The 17,509-nt window shown below is 41.2% G+C and overlaps 1 protein-coding gene and 1 pseudogene across 1 annotated transcript; one reads left to right on the top strand and one right to left on the bottom strand.

Moving 5' to 3' along the window:
* Positions 1-4,319: 4,319 nt before the first annotated feature.
* Positions 4,320-11,375, bottom strand: LOC135711983 (uncharacterized; annotated as a pseudogene).
* A 797-nt stretch (positions 11,376-12,172) lies between these two features.
* LOC135711998 (uncharacterized) lies at positions 12,173-13,108 on the top strand. Its single transcript, XM_065234970.1, has one exon. It carries the CDS (start codon positions 12,346-12,348, stop codon positions 13,006-13,008), a length of 663 nt encoding a protein of 220 aa, XP_065091042.1. The 5' UTR covers positions 12,173-12,345; the 3' UTR covers positions 13,009-13,108.
* The last annotated feature ends 4,401 nt before the right edge of the window (positions 13,109-17,509 follow it).

Raw genomic sequence — 17,509 nt, forward strand, 5'->3', positions numbered from 1 at the left:
GAGATGTGGCTAATGAAATGGATATTAGTGGTGAGTAAAACAGTAATCTCTATGTGCCTAGTTTTCTTTAGTTTATTTTTTTGTATTTTTTAACTTGTAGAAACTGAAGCAAAAAGAAAGTGGAAAAATATTCGTGACAGATTCGTCAAGGAAAACCGCAAGGTATCCAAGACATCTGCGTCCGGAGCAGGCAGCGATGAAATGTATGCTTGCAAGTGGTTGCTATATGATGAACTGAGTTTCCTAGAGCGCCACTGTGAATTTCGGTCGTAAGTTATCTGCATTTGAAGTAATTTTGGAAATATAATGATTTATTACGTTTTTTCAGTACGACTGGTAATTATCGCATCCCGGAAATCCATCCTTCGCCAACAGAAGATGTACCATCCAGTTCGGAGCCGAACGTCGAAGAAAGTTTCGTTGAGGAAGCTTGGTCAACCCAAGAGGGAAACGAAACGGAAATTGAAGAAAGACAGCCGAAGAGAAGGAAGGTGAATCCTATCGACGTCCGGATCAATACGATCCTTGACAAAGTTGAGGACATGGTGTCTGTTCCACTAGGAGCTAATGGCAGGCGCCATTAGGCATTCGCTCAGTATTTAACATCACGTCTGGAGATGCTGCCCCTGAGTGTTGCCCGCGATTTGGAGGTGGAATTCACCTGTCGCGTAAATTCCATACTCGATCTACAAATTGAATAGATTTAAACTTGCAAAAAAAAAATAAACTGAATTCGATGATAATAGTCTAAACATAACGATAACCGAAATCTAGCACCACTGCCGGTTTTCTGTAACCAGTGCCGTCAGTGAATCAAACTTAACCTTGTATTACAAAATCAAAACATCACCTTTCGTTATCACAGTTGAAACAGCTACGATTCCAATCACTGCCACCGTCAAAACCGAGCGTCGCCTTTCAGGGTGCCAAAAGGTCTTACCCTGGATGATCATCGCACCCAATTTGAATGGCGTTCGAAAGATCTGCAGCAGATGAGTATTTGGATGAACCAAAAGGAAATGCTACGAAAGCGTAAGTATAATATCTAGTTCCTTTAAATCCCTAATTTTATTCAATCTTTCAGTGCTAGTAATCGTCGTACACTTGACAGAATGTAGGTTGCTCGAGGAAAGCTTCCGGCACAACTTTAACCTAGAGATACACACGAATACGCAGTGTTGATGGCAGGATGATACAGTGAAATGTATTTGTAACTTGTATTTCACTGGAAAAAACTTCGTGGTAGTAATCGGGAGACGATGGAATTGTTGACTGGATTCGGTGCCAATTCCATCTTTGCTGCAAGAATCATTATAGGGAAGATTCGTTAAAAATCCACGGTGTTCGTGTGGAAGTTCCATCAGGTAAGATTTTTGATTCCTGATTGCATTGCGTTCGATGCTTAGTAGCCGGATGGGAAAGTGATAATCGTGATTATTCGTTTTTGTTTATTTGTAGGTAGGTCTAGTTCCGGAGGAACTAACGGTGCTTTGGAAACCCCCCAACAACTTGAATAAGGCTATGGAAATTTCCAACTTCAATCTAATGGCGAAGGGCATCGAACTGAATTGCATCACATACCAGCGGTTGATTTCGCGCTTTTATAACGAAGGAGTCATTGAAGGAACTACCAAGATTCTGAAAAACATGTGTGAAAAGCAACTGTCCGTTTACGATATTCGGATTTTTACATGTAGAGTGAGTATAGATCGTATATAGGAGAACAGTTTAGTTGTTTTGTTGCATAGTGTTGAACTTGCTGTTTCTTTTGTTTTCATTGGTTTGCTATTAGCTACTAGGATTACTGGGCATCGATTTGCAATATTCTAGGTACTATGTATGTATTGGCAGACATGTCTGAAGCCGGACTAGATCCATCAGCGAATACGTAATACAACGATACAACCTAGGACCTCAATACAGATCGAAATAGCAGGGGGTTGTGATCTGCCATACAAACTGGACCCAACCTAATGTATGTTTTTATTATAGAGCGTCCAGAAGTGGTCAACAGCTACGACTAAGTTGGTTATCATTTATGACGGATCAGGACTATAGATACTGTACTGTTGCAGTGACAGACCGAACATGGAACCGAACAGGCTGAGGTATTAATTTCTATGTAAGCAATTAGCGTTTTATTGGAAAGGGACAACAAGAATAATCAAGGTGAATCGGGATGCAAGCTTGCCAAGGTATATTGTATATGGTTTCAGAGCACATATTGAAGATAAAAAAAAAACGAATGATCAAGGAGCTGATTGAAATATGAAACGGCGGAGATGAACGTGGAGGTCGGTTTAGTGATCGTAATGATCAGGCAGATCATTGACTGCATCGCAGTGGCTGTGATGGTCATGACAACAACAGCAATACATGTCGCGGTGGAGATATCACCAAAAAATTCAACTAACATCTCTGAACTACGCTAAAAGATCTAGGTTTTGACTACAGCTGAGCAAAACTTCTGAAGAACAGTTGTATTTAAAAAAATACAGTTTGCAAAAAGGTTACTTCAAACAGCAGAACTTAAAAAAAAAATATATATATAGGAGAAAGGCACCAGTTATGGTATTACTTAAAATTTGCTTAGTTTTTGGCATGTACCAGTGATTTAAATGGGTACAAAGCCAACAACTGGTACCATTGCGTTTATGGGAATGTGCCATAACTTGCTCACTTACCCTAATGTACAAATCGTAGTTTTGCGTAGCACCATGCGAACTTTGAGTTTTATTGTAGTGCAAGTTGATTACTTGCTTAGTTTCCGTGACCTTACCAAGGGTTATCACATAGAATTGTTAGGACCGTTTCCCTTTCCTTCCTATAGTAGCACAGGTGATCCACAACTTTTTGATTCGTCAATCTTCCATTAAATTGTTAGTACTTATTTAAGCTTCTCCGTGTGCTCATTATTCTGATCCTTATGTATTCTTGAGAATCCAGCTGAGTAACTATTGAAAAAACAATTAAAAAACAATAGATTTACTAAGGTAAGGAGGTAAGTTTGTCGTCGTTCCGACATCTTCCAGTGAGACAAGTTTGTTCCAAAACGACACCTTTAATCAGACAAGTATCCTCCATACGTGCTTAACCTTATTTGCCATGTTTTTCAGTTCAAAATTTATGTTTCCACTCCATATCATCCTCGTTCAGCTCCACTTCAACGGAAATCTCTATACTCTGTCGGTGAAACTTGTTGACTCGTTGATGATGCCTTCCAACAAACCAGGAACGGCTCAGCAAAGGAGTACAAATGATTGATAGCAAACTGATCAGCCAGTTCTAAGCTATCAGCAATTTTGATCTAATGAATTCTATGAGCATAGTTAACGACAATTAACTTAAGCATAATTAATAACAATGATAAGACGCAAATAAAAAAAAAAACATCAATTTACACAAATACGCGATGAAGTGAAATCAATCACCGAAACATACAAAAACAACAAACATACTAGAAACCAGTCACGCCGATGAAAATAAGCAAAGATTTTATTTTACTTAAGAGAGAATACTTAATTTATATAATAACTGAAGGGTTTGTGCAGGGTTTTTTAAATCAAGATATTGCAACACACTTAACATAAACTCACTGATATTTGAAGAAGCAGTGAAGTATATAGAATTTCAGATAAATTCATCTTCAACTGAAGATTCTTGGCCTTTAAGTTCTCAGAATTTTCCTGAAGTTCACTGATTTGTTCACAGGGGAGTTCAGCGATTTTCAGGGATGTTGAGGAAACTTCAGGAAAATTTTGCGAATTTTGGAGAAGTTAAGCAAATTTCAGAGAAATAAAGTGAATTGCAGAAAAGTTTAGCAATCTCCTGGGAAGTTCTGAATATGTCAATAAAATTAAAGTACTTCAACGATACTCAGAGCAGTTAATTTAACTACAAAGGGCTTCAGAGGATTGGAGGACTGGATCCTGGTCACGGCACCATATGATCGAGCACGGGTGGGATTCCTACGTTGTGTTGATACGAAAAGAAATAAAGCACACCGATTGTTCGGCCGTCCTGCCATGGCAGGACGGTCAAGCAAACTGTTTCTTTTATTCACATAAACACAACGTAGGAAAAGTTCTGCCCGTGCGCGATCATAATGGCACCCAACCTCGATTGCCCAATATATGAATATTTCACGTAAAACTGGGCAATACTGGCTCCTGAAAGTATCCCAGGGTAAACAATAAGACTACTGTAAGTGATTCCTTCGATGTATATGACGTGGTGAGAACAAGGTCCAGAAAAACAAAAAGTGTATAGTTCGGTATTCGGTTTTTTAACAATAATATTCAACAGTATATTTATTTAATTTAACGAATTTGATGATCATGTAGATATTGCGCCAAAACATTTCGCACATGGATTGCATTTCTAGATGCATTATTGCCACGCTGGATGCAGTCGGCATTAATCCCTCCAAGAGGATCAGCTTGCGAACGCCACTCACCAGGAGCTATATTTCCCCATTCTGATCAACATGATCAACAAAAGACGGCGATGCATATTGCTGTCCCTCGTATCTTTTAATGAAATTATGGAGCACAACGGTGGATTTAACAATGTTTTCAGCTGCTTTGGGATGTAGATGCAATGGCGCTAATAAAATCCTCCAGCGAGCGACCAGAATTCCGAATGCGTTCTCAATTGTCCTGCGTGCTCTTGAGAGCCTGAAGTTAAAATTTTCTTTTAACGGTTCCAGGTTCCTGCCAGGGTATGGGCGCATCAAATTTGCCTTCAATGGGAACGCAGCATCACCCACAATAAAGTAAGGGATAACTTCTCCATTGGGCAATGCATCCGGTTGTGGCAGTCCCAAACCTCCATGCAGTAGTCGGAAACCAAACGCGCTGTTGGCAAATACGCTTCGGTCAGCGTTACCACCATATGCTCCTATATCAACGGCAATAAAATTATAGTTGGCGTCACACATGGCCATAAGCACCACCGAATATTGCTTTTTATAGTTGTAGTACAGAGAACCAGAATTCGGCGGACACGTTATCGTAACGTGCTTGCCATCAACAGCGGCACAACAATGTGGAAAATTCCAGCGGTCCTCAAATTCGCTACTGTACTGTGCCCACTTTTGTTCTTCTACCTCAGGCATATACTCCTCCTTCAGCTCATCCCAGAGTACGGCTGTCACCTCTTGAGTTATTTTCCGGACCGTAGTGACTCCTAGTCGGAAAAGCCGGGACATTTGAAAAATGCTGGAACCATGCGCCAAATACCTAGTCAAAAATATTACCAAATTAATATAAAACAAGTACGTTAAAGTTAAGTACGAAGTCATAAAAAAGAAGGAGTGTTTTTGATGTATATACCAACATATGGTCATTACTTGGCAAAAAGACAACTGCATCTTTTTATTCGGAAATAATCCCTTAAACACTCAATTACTGTGTAGCTGAAATTCTGAATAACCGATGTTGACTTATTGAACATTATTCTTATTTCTCAACTCTTTCCAATCCCCGTTTTTATGCCGTGTTAAATATATAAACTTACATGAGCGTTAAAAACAGTCGACATTCCGGATTGACAGGTTTCCGGATAGAAAACTTTTCAATTCGGTGTTTGATCCGACCTAGCAGAATGTTGAATGTTGCTGGAGACATTCTCGTGCACCGAACAAAATATTCCGGATCTCGTTCCCTCATCAGCGGAAAAGCCATCTCATAAAAGCCTTCTGTAGCCCTCGTCTGGTTCGAGGGTCGTACGGTCGTACCCACCAGCGTCGATGATTCGTTTGCTGGTAATGTTGACGTACGTTCCGGATATCCCGTACGCGTTGGATTGTTTTCAGCACCTGGAGAATATTCGAAGCCATATCTTGTGGAAGCAGTTAAAAATGTATACTCAAAATTACTGAGAAAAACAAACGTCAAACAGAAACCGTTCTCCCGCCAAAGCTATCATTGCGTGTTGATGACGCGTTAACCGCGGCGGTAAATTTTTAGTACATGCCGCGACAATTCCGCTTTCCGTTGCCGTTCCGCTTCCGCCCCCATTGGGTTCGGCCCTTTAGAATCCTGCACAGGTAATAAGGGATCCTCATTCTATGCAGCGCTTCGGCGATGGCCTCCCAGCTGGCGCTGTTGAACGCATTCTTGACGTCGATCGTTATCATGGCAGTAATATCAACAATCAATTCGAAACTAACGATTTTAAATTGGCTCACTACTTGACTAGCCTATTGGTCTCAAGCAAACGATTAACGTATCCCATTCTAGTCGAAATTCTAGTACAACACTATGTTTGTTTTGATTCGCTTTGAAAGTTTGACAGATAAAATGAGGGGTTAGTGGAGTTTCCTATGTTTCGAGGGGTGAATCGATTAGTTTGGGACCGAAGATAGTACCAGAGCTGAGCTAAAAAGTTGAGCTCGTTTCTTCGGGACCTTCTGGTCTTAGAGCTCGTCTTAGAGTTACCTCTATGGTAATATCAACCTGTGGAAACTAACTATTTTAAATTGGCTCACTACTTGACTAGCCTATTAGTCTAGAGGTAACTCTAAGACTAGTAGCATAGAGGTAACTCTAAGACCACTGGGTCCCGAAGAAAATCATTATTATTTTTGGCTCACTCAGTACCAGAACAACGGTCCCAAGCAGTCCCAAGCTATTTAACTCACCCCTGCATGTTCTGCATGAATCCACACACCCCTGATGTTATCTGTCAAACTTTCATAGCGAATCAAAACAAACATAGTGTAGTAATAGAATTTGAACTAGAATAGGGTACGTTAATCGTTTGCTTGGGACCAATAGGCTACTAAAGTGGTGAGCCAATTTAAAATCGTTAGTTTCGTATTGATTGTTGCTAGTAGGTCCCGAAGAAACGAGCTATACTTTTTGGCTCAGCTCTTGTACTATCTTCGGTCCCAAGCTAATCGATTCACCCCTCGAAAAATAGGAAATTCCACTAACCCCTCATTTTATCTGTCAAACTTTCATAGCGAGTCAAAACAAACATTGTGTAGTACTAGAATTTTGACTAGAATGGGGTACGTTAATCGATTTGCTTGCGACCAATAGGCTAGTCAAGTAGTGAGCCAATTTCAAATCGATAGTCTCATATTGATTGTTGCTATTAGTCCCAAGCAAATCGATTAACGTACCCCATTCTAGTCAAAATTCTAGTACTAAACAATGTTGGTTTTGATTCGCTATGAAAGTTTGACAGATAGAATGAGGGGCTAGTGGATTTTCCTATATGTTTCTTGTCTTGTAGTCTTAGAGTTACCTCTATGGTAATATCAACAATCAATACGAAACTAACGATTTTAAATTGGCTCACCACTTTAGTAGCCTATTGGTCCTAAGCAAACGATTAACGTACCCTATTCTAGTTGAAATTCTATTACTACACTATGTTTGTTTTGATTCGCTATGAAAGTTTGACAGATAACATCAGGGGTGTGTGGATTCATGCAGAACATGCAGGGGTGAGTGAAATAGCTTGGGACTGCTTGGGACCGTTGTTCTGGTACTGAGTGAGCCAAAAATAATAATGATTTTCTTCGGGACCCAGTGGTCTTAGAGTTGCCTCTATGGTAATATCGATCTCTTCTCCGATTCTGTTTCGATGCCTTCTCGGCTATCTCAACCACATCGAAATTGCATGCACCGTTGCTCTTCCTTTTCGGAATCCGAACTACCTCTCCGACAATCTGTGCACACTCTCCGTGCATTTCGTCAGTCTGCTCAGGATGATGCTCTCCAAGAATTTACCGAGTGTATCCAGTAGGCACTGCTACGAGTTCCTCGATGGTGCCTTTGTCCTCGCCTTTGTCATTATCTCCCTATCCGTCTCGTATTGTGCAGGTGGCCAGGTCGTTGGATCTTGCTTCGGGAAATGTCCGTCCACGATGACTTTCAGATTCTTTGTGTATATTTCATCGGGTATTGCTTGGGCGGCTTGACACAGCTCCTTGCTTTATCTCTCGTTTATGTGCGGCCCTGGCCGCTCGGAACACTCCCTACATTCCTGTCTGTCTGCTTCTGTTCGTGCTCTCTGAAAAAGTCTTCTGGCTCTGAGACAACTATCGCAGAGGGTGCTAATTGCCTCGTTCCACCAGTAAGCTGGACGCCGTCTGCTCTTCGACTCCAGTTTCCTCGGAAAGGTCTGTCACATGCTCTCACTAACATTTCTATCAACTCGTCTTCCACTTCTGGTCGTAAGTTCTCGTGCTCCATACTGTCACAGGATTTCATTGGCCGATACCATATCGGATTGCCTGATGGTCGCTTCTCCACCGATGACTACCGGTCTTCGTCCGATCAGCTCTTCGGTAAGTCCATCCAGCATCTCGTGGAATTGCTCCATCGTCCATCTGGGGGTGCGTAGCAACTGCATATGAGTGATCTGATCTAGTGATTCAGAATATTTTCGTACACACAAAAAATAATCATTGATAAAATTAAAAATAACATTGGTAGAATTGAAAGTTTGCGTTGGTTCTTTTTGGTAGAAAGCGAATAGCTTTCGAATCGAAAGTCGGCCAACTGCGATGCCAACTGTCAATTCAAAAGTTGCCCGCGCCCTACTTTTAAAAGCTGAAACTTTCAAAATAAATTGTAGAACAGTCAGATGAAAAACGGGGCAGTGTTGAAATTGAAAGCGGATTATTTTAAATTCAAAATTGATATTTTCAAAACAACATCGTAGTTTTATTTTAAATTCTAAAAAAATATTAAATTTACAGTGTCTATTTTTTAATACAAAGGTACAAATATATGTTTAATATAATTATTATATTTTTTTACTATAATGATCAAACTGAAAATGAAAAAACCAGTAAAGTTGCGCGCAGTTCACCGTTTAACGTTGGAACTGAATAATCTTGGAGCTTAGTTCGAAGTCGACCTCTTTCGCCCGGAGGTAATATTCGTTTGGCAAAAGCGTGTGGAACAACGTTGAGGTCTTCTCCTGTGACCAGATTCTTGCAGTAGTTGTAGTTCTCTGCTCCAAACAGGGGAAGCAACACCCCAAGAAATAGACTTCCAGGGCATCATTCACGGACAATCTCGCAGTTTCCGAGGACAAATCGTTCATTCCAAATCGGAGCTCACTTTTCTCGTGTACCATTTGCCAGCGGAATTTCCCTTTCTCGTTACCTCGACGTGAAAGGTTGAAGCATTTTGTGTGACAATTCTACCGAAATCTCCTTGTTTCTCGTGGTTGCCATCACTCTACTTCCGTAATTTTGTATATTGCACAGCTTAATCGTAGTCGATGAAGTGGTAGGTACTTAACATCAGCGATTCCGGCAGAGGATCATCTTCGATGTGAATGCCAGAGGATCACCTATAATCACCTGTCCGATGGTGTATGATCTACCTGAATGAAATGAAAGTTAGTTATGATATTTATTGTCGAAGTGAGATAAGAAAGCACATACCAATGTAAAGATTAGTGCCAATTTTTTTTAAACAGAACGATGCTTTCTTGCATTGAAGAATTCATAGCGTTGCTGTTTTTTTGCCAGCAAGGCTAAGGTAATAGCTATGGTATCCAGGGAGTAATGACGGCCGCTCAAACGGGTAACTGAAAATGGATTTGTATAGAAGCATTCCTTGCCAGTCAGGGGACGGCCCCCACTTACCTATTTGTGACTGTTTTATCTTTGTGAGGATGGTGAGTTATTTACATGCGTGGGAATATCATCTCTTCCTCCGGAAGTTTGCTCCTGCATTCAGCGCAAATTGCCGGTAATCGAGGCCACAGGAATGATGGACGGGTGTGATAGCTTATCTTCTTCATTTGTTCATTTTCAATACTTACATCGAGTTCCCAATCATCTGGACACAAAGATTCTCCACTGCCATAATGATATTGAGATTATTCAACTTGATTTATTTTATCGGAAAAAACAGTAAAAGAGGGTTCCATTGGTTCCATGCTCCCAGTAAAAAAATCGGTATTTTGACAGTTGTACAACTTTTCATTTAAAAGAAACACTCTTAAATTTACGAATCAAAAGTGAAAGAAACACTTTCAATTAAAAAAAATATAATTTAATTTTGAATGTTTTCGCAGTTGAAACTATGAGTTTTCGGAAACCTTTAATTTAAAAATGCTTTATTTTTATTAATACAATTTTAGTTTTTGTGTGTAGTGTAAACTACGAAATTCGGAAAACGTTTAATTTGAAATGGCAATATTTTTATAAGAACCATTTTTGTTTTTTTTAGTGTAGTGACTCCGCACCACTCACTTTTAACTCTGCACCTCGGCTAAGATGGTGATTTTTGGGATTTTTGTCGGTACCCTGGTCGGTGGTCCACACTCGGAAATCGATTTTATTCTTGTTCTGTACACTGAGACAACTGGACTAGCGAAATTCATTAAAATGCCTTATATTTTTTAGCCACATGAAATCAGTATGATTTCCATTTGATTGCCTAATTAAACGAGCCAAAATCAATCAACTGAATGCACCAAGTTTTTTATACGACAGCCTTATAAAGTTTGAAATTTTAAACTTTTAAAAATACATATTCAGCTATATGAATTTCAAAATGACTGATTATAAAATTGAACATTTTTAATGTCGATCTCAATTTGAATAAACTCTATACAAATTTGAATCCTCAAATAATTAGATTTCTTATCGCCTGTATTTCTACGACTTCTATTATATACACCCAAATCTAGGTTACATCCGTGTATTGCATAAACCAAGGTCATTAATGAGGAGGCGATATACAATATCTAATCATCTGAAACTATAAAAATATATTTATAAATAAACAATATTCAATTAAACTTTCTATCTGTTTGCAATACATTTATTTACTTAAAAATATAAAAATCAGAAACCTTTATTATTTCTGTATTAATATCTATTATTCACTTCATGAATGCTTAATGGTGATCCATCGATTTAGTCTAAATTAACCACGCTAAACGATTCAATCCTTTCTTCTGCCTTATATGCTACACGAAACGAAAATCAATTATTTAATTCATTTGTTTCACTTATACATTTTTGCCAAAGCATCAGCCTTATACATTCCATAAAACAAACCACATAGGTCCTATAAGAATGCATAAAAGGTATGTGTGACCGCTTATACATTTCATTTGACACATGATCTTTATTAACTTTTTGCAAGGCGTCTGCTTATTAGTTGACTTATACATTTTATGAATAATCAGCAATGGAAATTTGCCAAAAGGTATAAGGAGATTTCTATCCGTGTAATAGGTGCTCTTCAATGAAGGAAGGTACAATGATTATTTATTAAATAAATTGAAAATATTTATTTTAACTTACGTCGGAATACTTCCAAGTTGACTCCGGGTGCTCCGTCCAAAAAATCAGCGATTAGCTTTAGCTCGTCTACTACGATAGGCGCCATTTTTGCCTTTGCATATGTTTGTCTTATGACTTTTTCGCACAAATGACAGCATTGAATTTCATAAGGCGCGTCAATGAAAATCCAATGTATGACGTAAGCAAATATTACGTTGTTGTAAAGATAATCATAGGTAATAATATATGGAAAGCATAGTTGCCTTATGAATTCTAGATTTTGAATGTTTGTGCAGCTTCATAAGGCGGAACTTAAGAATTTTGCTAGTCTAGTTGCCTGAGTGTACGTTAAACATAGTGTATTCGCTGTATTCGCACAATGATGTGCTATAGTGCTAGGCCAACGTTATGTTTAACGTACAGAACTAGAGTAAAATCGAATATTGCGTGTTTGGTTTTCCGGTGTCCAACTTGACCGAAATTACGTTGATATTAAATTCTGTTTTTCTTGTAAGTTGGGTGAAATATACTTAAATTTGGTTATTTTATTCATACCGTGATAGCACTCTTCTAACCGTGTTCTAAATAAGGGCAACCCTGCATAAATTGTACTAAAGTCCTTCAGCTGTTCTTTCAAAACATAAACAAAGGAAAAAAGCACACCCCAGTGCAGTGCTGCTGGTCCTACAGATTTTTTCTTTCAGGAATTATTGATTGATTGTGAATAATATTTTAAATTCCAGAATAGGAATCCAGTTGATTTAATGGTTCCATATACATTACATTTTTTTGTTCATTCCTTTTTTTCCTACCGTAGTTATCCATATAAATCTGTCAGTTTCGTAAATTGAACAAAAATAATTAGGAAAATCATCAGCCAAGTTTGCCTCAAAGTCTGACATCACTGCACTTCCCGAGCCAAAATCGATCGCGACTGCCAAACGCAAAACTGAAAACGTAAATAAAAACAAATCCCTTGGCAGGAAGCTCCTCCCATCTTCGAATTGAAATTATATTGTCCAATATTCGCGAGTGCTGGATTTAACTTCGGTGGATATAATGCAGTACCCATCACAATGAGCGAGAACAATCCCGGACGAGGTAACATTAACAACGGATCCAGTTTCAAGCGACCCCGACTGCTGTCGTTCCAGGGGCCCACGTCCGAGTCGGTTGCAGTGAATCACGGTGGTCGTGCCCCCATGGCCGCTGGGCCTTCATCAAGTTCGTTGGAGGAAATCAACGTGCGTCAGCCTGCTCTAGTGGACATGCGTCCGGGAATGGCACCGGATTTGGCCAGCTGGCAGGAGGCTCAAATCGCAGCGTGCATTGAGGACAACACCATCAACATGGTGCTGGAGCAGTATTTGAACTTTTTCGAAACACGCCACTACGGAGTGGAGGCACAAGGGGTGGTAGCCGATCCGGTGGAGGAAGCCGAGATGGAACCCGAGCAGCCAGAAGCGGAAATGATAGAAGACCGTGCAATAATGGCCGCTATCAGCGAACGAGGATTGCAACCCGTGCAGCCGCTCGGAGACGATGCGGAAGATGGCGATGGGGCGGCAGGCGGTTCGGGATCGATGGGAGATGGTGCCGAGGGACGTCGAATGGATCTGGACCATCATCAGCAGGGCATGGATTTGCTCGAGACGGCCGTTGTGGCAGCAATTCAGGAGAAGGGTTTGATCAGTGCTGGCAATCAATTTGGCCAGATGGATGAGGACGACGGGAGCTAGTGGATTCGCTTCGGGTGGATTTGCGTATTGACCATGTTTCATAAGTGTATTCATATACTATATATGTAGACAGACAGGCAGTCATGAATTATTATACCTAGTCTGTAGAAATCGACTTAGAATCTTTAATTATTTTTTTTAATTTGCGAATCGAAGCAATTTTTTTTTTCATGTTGACTTGATATCTTTACTGTGTACATTAGACATAGGAATAATAAATATCGTACTACAATACAGCGTGTTTGGTTATGCTCTTTAGAAATTTTGCCCGACAATACATTTGCTTTGATGTTATAATTTCCTCTTGATTTTCCGTGAAGTACCATAATTCCACGCTTTTTTCAACGTTTTGCAGTAAATTGAAATTCTGTATGATGATGTACTGCTAGTTTCTAATGTTGCATCCAGCTTAAATCCCTACACCAGAGTAGTTTGTCCAATAATTGTTCTCGGAAAAACCAACCGATAGCATTGTGAAAAATATTCTCGGAAAAACCAACCGATAGCATTGTGTAAAATTGGCCGCGAAGAAACACCCTGGACGCTGAGTACAGCTGGGAAAACATGTTTGTGGAAGGATCTTCTGGAGTAGATTTTGGTGGTACGAAATCAATCCAACGAGGACTCTGAATATGGACCCAATTTGGGACTACTTGAACTAAAATCTCCATACCCGAAGAAGGTAGCACAGACAAACAGACATAACACTCGCAAGTTTTCATCGAACCACTGCAAATACTGTTTACATTAGATTGTTATTTTGTTGTTCAGAAAAAAAACTAGCCAAAAAATGTCGTACCATCCTGCCGGTAAAGAAAAAAAAAAAAAAAAAAATTCTGGAACTGGATTGAAATAAAGAAAAGGAAATCCGAAACAGGTTGGGATCCACGAAAGCAGCAGCATCAGGAGTTACAGATGCTAAAAAAGGTAAATGTCTCGCAAGAAAACCAAGACAAACGCAACGGAACAGTTTGTAAATCGTAGGTTCTCACCAGCAGCAGCCCAATCACGGCCCCACCGACAAACCGACATGAAACTAAAACCCTAAAACTTAACTCTTGATCGAGAATCCATAACGGCGGATGTGCAGCGATCCCATTTGTCAAAACCATATAAATTTGTTATCTAGATAAAAATAATTTGCCCGGAATAGATTAGACACGAACCAACTCATATATTTAGTACACAATTTTCGCGAACAAGACGGCAGATGTCAGTTTTGTGCTTTGATCAGAAATTTGATGATACTTTGTATGATCATTCATGTCGGTTTGTCGGTGGTATTTGCTCCAAATAATTTCGCGTCGGGTTTGCTTTTTCATTAAACAAATAACAGCAAAGGATTCGCAGAGGGCGCTGTCATTTTCAACGTTATGTTATGGTTGAGGATATGGTTGCCAGAAAATATAGTTTTTGGGTAGAAGTTTTGACAGCTCGGTCATCACCCAGAAACACCTTCAGGCACTCAAAAACACACATGAAACACAATAAGCACAGACACAAAGGGGCAGAGTGACCTACCCCCTGGTGTTCACTCGGCTGTCGACAGAAGCAGGCCAGAGACGGTGATAGACAACAACAGCAGCACGGTTTTTGAGGGATCTTTTGGCAATGTCACTAGCAACCATGTTTCTTCGAGTGGCTTCAAATGACTTTTATACAGTGCCGCAATGCTGTTGAGGAAATTTGAATGGACCGGAACTGAATAAAGCGTTTCGTTACTGTTACCTACAGCTGCGACCGAGATGGAAAAAATTAGGATTCGAAGTGTAGATGTCAACCTGAATAAACGTATAGTTAGAAGCACTCAAACTTTCTTTATTCTTTGAGAAGAACACTTCAGTTGGCGACGAGGATTTTTCTGGAAGCTCACAAGTTCAAGAAATTCCAGAATCGAACCGAGGAAGGATGGCGGCGACAAACGAAGAACTCCAAGCAGTGATTTTGCAGCTTCTCCAGCGGTTGGCCGTTCCACAAGCAACGAACCCAGAGCAAGTTTTGGAATCCCTGTCGACGAACATCAGCGAGTTCTGCTTCGATCCGGAGAACGGCACCACATTCGAAAAATGGTTTGCCCGTTACTCGGATTTGTTTTAAAGCGACGCACGAAGTCTGGACGACGCAGCAAAAGTTAGGCTCCTGCTCCTGAAGTTGGACACGTCCTCTCACAGTCAACGTCAACGTCAAGACACTCACAAAGATCTTCGGCAGACAGACTTCCGTATTCCACAAACGCTACCAGTGCATGAAGCTACTCAAGTCCGAGGCCGACGACATAATTACCTATGGCGGAAAAGTCAACAGGGCATGTGAAGAGTTCGAGTTCCAGAATTTGAAGATTGATCACTTCAAGCGCTTGATTTTCGTCTGTGGTCTCAAAGCACCACGCTAAGCGGACATTCAAGCAAGGCTTCTATCCCGGATTGAAGGTGAAACGGCTGATGCTCCGGTGACAATTCAAACTCTGATCGACGAGTTCCAGCGGCTCGTCAACATCAAGTCGGACACTACGATGATCGAACATCCATCAAGTTCGAAGAATTCGGTCCATAGCATTTCGGAGAAGAAACCCGGAAACCAGCATCGTCCACTGAAAACGGAAAGCAAGTCCACTCCTCGTACTCCATGCTGGCAGTGTGGTCAGATGCACTACGTCCGTGACTGTCCATTTTCTGATCATCTCTGCAAGGTATGTAACCGCATCGGTCATAAAGAAGGCTACTGTAGCTGCATCAAGAAGTCTTCAAGCGACTCTTCAACTCAACCTCGAGAGAAGAAGCAGTTCCAGAAGAAGGTCGGTCCCAGATCTCAAGCCAAGGGAATTTTCGTGAAGCACATCGCAAACAGCAACCGGAAACGCAAGTATGTGACCATCATCATCAACGGCGTCATGACTTCGCTACAACTGGATTCTGCAAGTGATATCACGGTGATTTCCAAGAAAACTTGTCAGCAACTGAGACGACCAAAGCTAACTCCATCATCGATCGAAGCCTCCAACGCATCTGGTGGACCACTCGCTCTCATCGGAGAATTCCATTGTGAAGCAGTCCTCAATGACATGGTCAAGCGTGGTCAGTGTTTCGTAACGTCATCACCAGATCTCAACGTAATGGGTATTGATTGGATCGACATGTTCAACCTGTGGTCGGTTCCGTTCGATACTCTCTGCAATCAAGTTTCTACTGTATCCAGACCATGTTTCGCCGAAGCTAGAACACAGCTGCAAGCCGAGCATCCGGCGGTTTTCGACGACTCGCTGGGCCACTGCAAGAAAACCAAGGTAAAGTTATTCCTCAAACCTAACGCCAAACCAGTTTTCTGTTCGAAGCGACCAGTTCCGTTCAACACGATTCCGCTGGTGGATGCAGAATTAACACGTCTTCAGTCTCTGGGAATCATCACGCCGATCGATTTCTCAGAGTGGGCCGCTCCGATTGTAGCAGTACGCAAGCCGAATGGTAAAGTTCGCATCTGTGCGGACTACTCCACGGGACTCAATGAAGCGCTTGAAGCAAACCACTATCCTCTACCTACCCCGGAGGAGATCTTCGCACAGCTCAACGAAAGCACCATATTCAGCATCATCGACCTTTCCGATGCATACCTGTAAGTGGAAGTAGATGAAGAATCGAAGAAGCTCCTCACCATAAACACGCATCGAGGCCTCTTCCAATTCAACCGGCTCGCTCCAGGGGTGAAGTCAGCGCCTGGAACATTCCGAAGACTGGTTGACAGCATGATAGCCGACCAGCCTGGTGTTCAGTCGTTTCTCGACGACGCTATCATCTTCGGAAGAACCTGGGAGGAACACAAGGCGTCACTAGACAAGCTACTACAACGTCTAGGGGAAAATGGGTTCCATGTCAAGCTGGAAAAGTGCCATTTCTTCCAAACCGAAATCAGATATTTGGGACATATCGTCGATCGAAACGGCATCCGTCCGGATCCAGAGAAGCTTCAAGCCATCGCCTCTATTCCGGCACCCACCAATGTTTCCGAAGTGCGATCGTTCCTGGGAGCCGTTAATTTCTACGGCAGATTCGTGCGCAACATCCATGAACTTCGTCATCCTCTCGACCAATTACTCAAGAAGGATTCGAAGTGGCAGTGGAATTCCGATTGCCAACTGTCTTTTGAGCAATTCAAGCAAGTCCTGCAGTCCGATATGTTGCTGACGCATTACGACCCGAAGTTACCAATCATCGTAGCAGCGAACGCCTCCAGCACGGGCATCGGTGCAGTCATCTTCCATGAATTTTCGAATGGACATCTGAAGGCAATCCAGCACGCATCAAGATCCCTCACTCCAGCGGAGAAAGGTTACGGGCAGCCGGAAAAAGAAGCACTTGCACTAATATATGCGGTAACGAAGTTTCACAAGTACCTCCTTGGGCGCAGATTCACTCTGCTCACGGATCACAAACCGCTGTTATAAATCTTTGGATCGAAGAAGGGCATTCCTTTGCACACCGCAAATCGACTTCAAAGATGGGCATTG

This window comes from Ochlerotatus camptorhynchus, unplaced genomic scaffold (genome assembly GCF_037179485.1).
Source record: "Ochlerotatus camptorhynchus isolate MF236.1 unplaced genomic scaffold, CSIRO-AGI_Acam_v1.1 ptg000450l, whole genome shotgun sequence".
NCBI classification, from domain to species: domain Eukaryota; kingdom Metazoa; phylum Arthropoda; class Insecta; order Diptera; family Culicidae; genus Ochlerotatus; species Ochlerotatus camptorhynchus.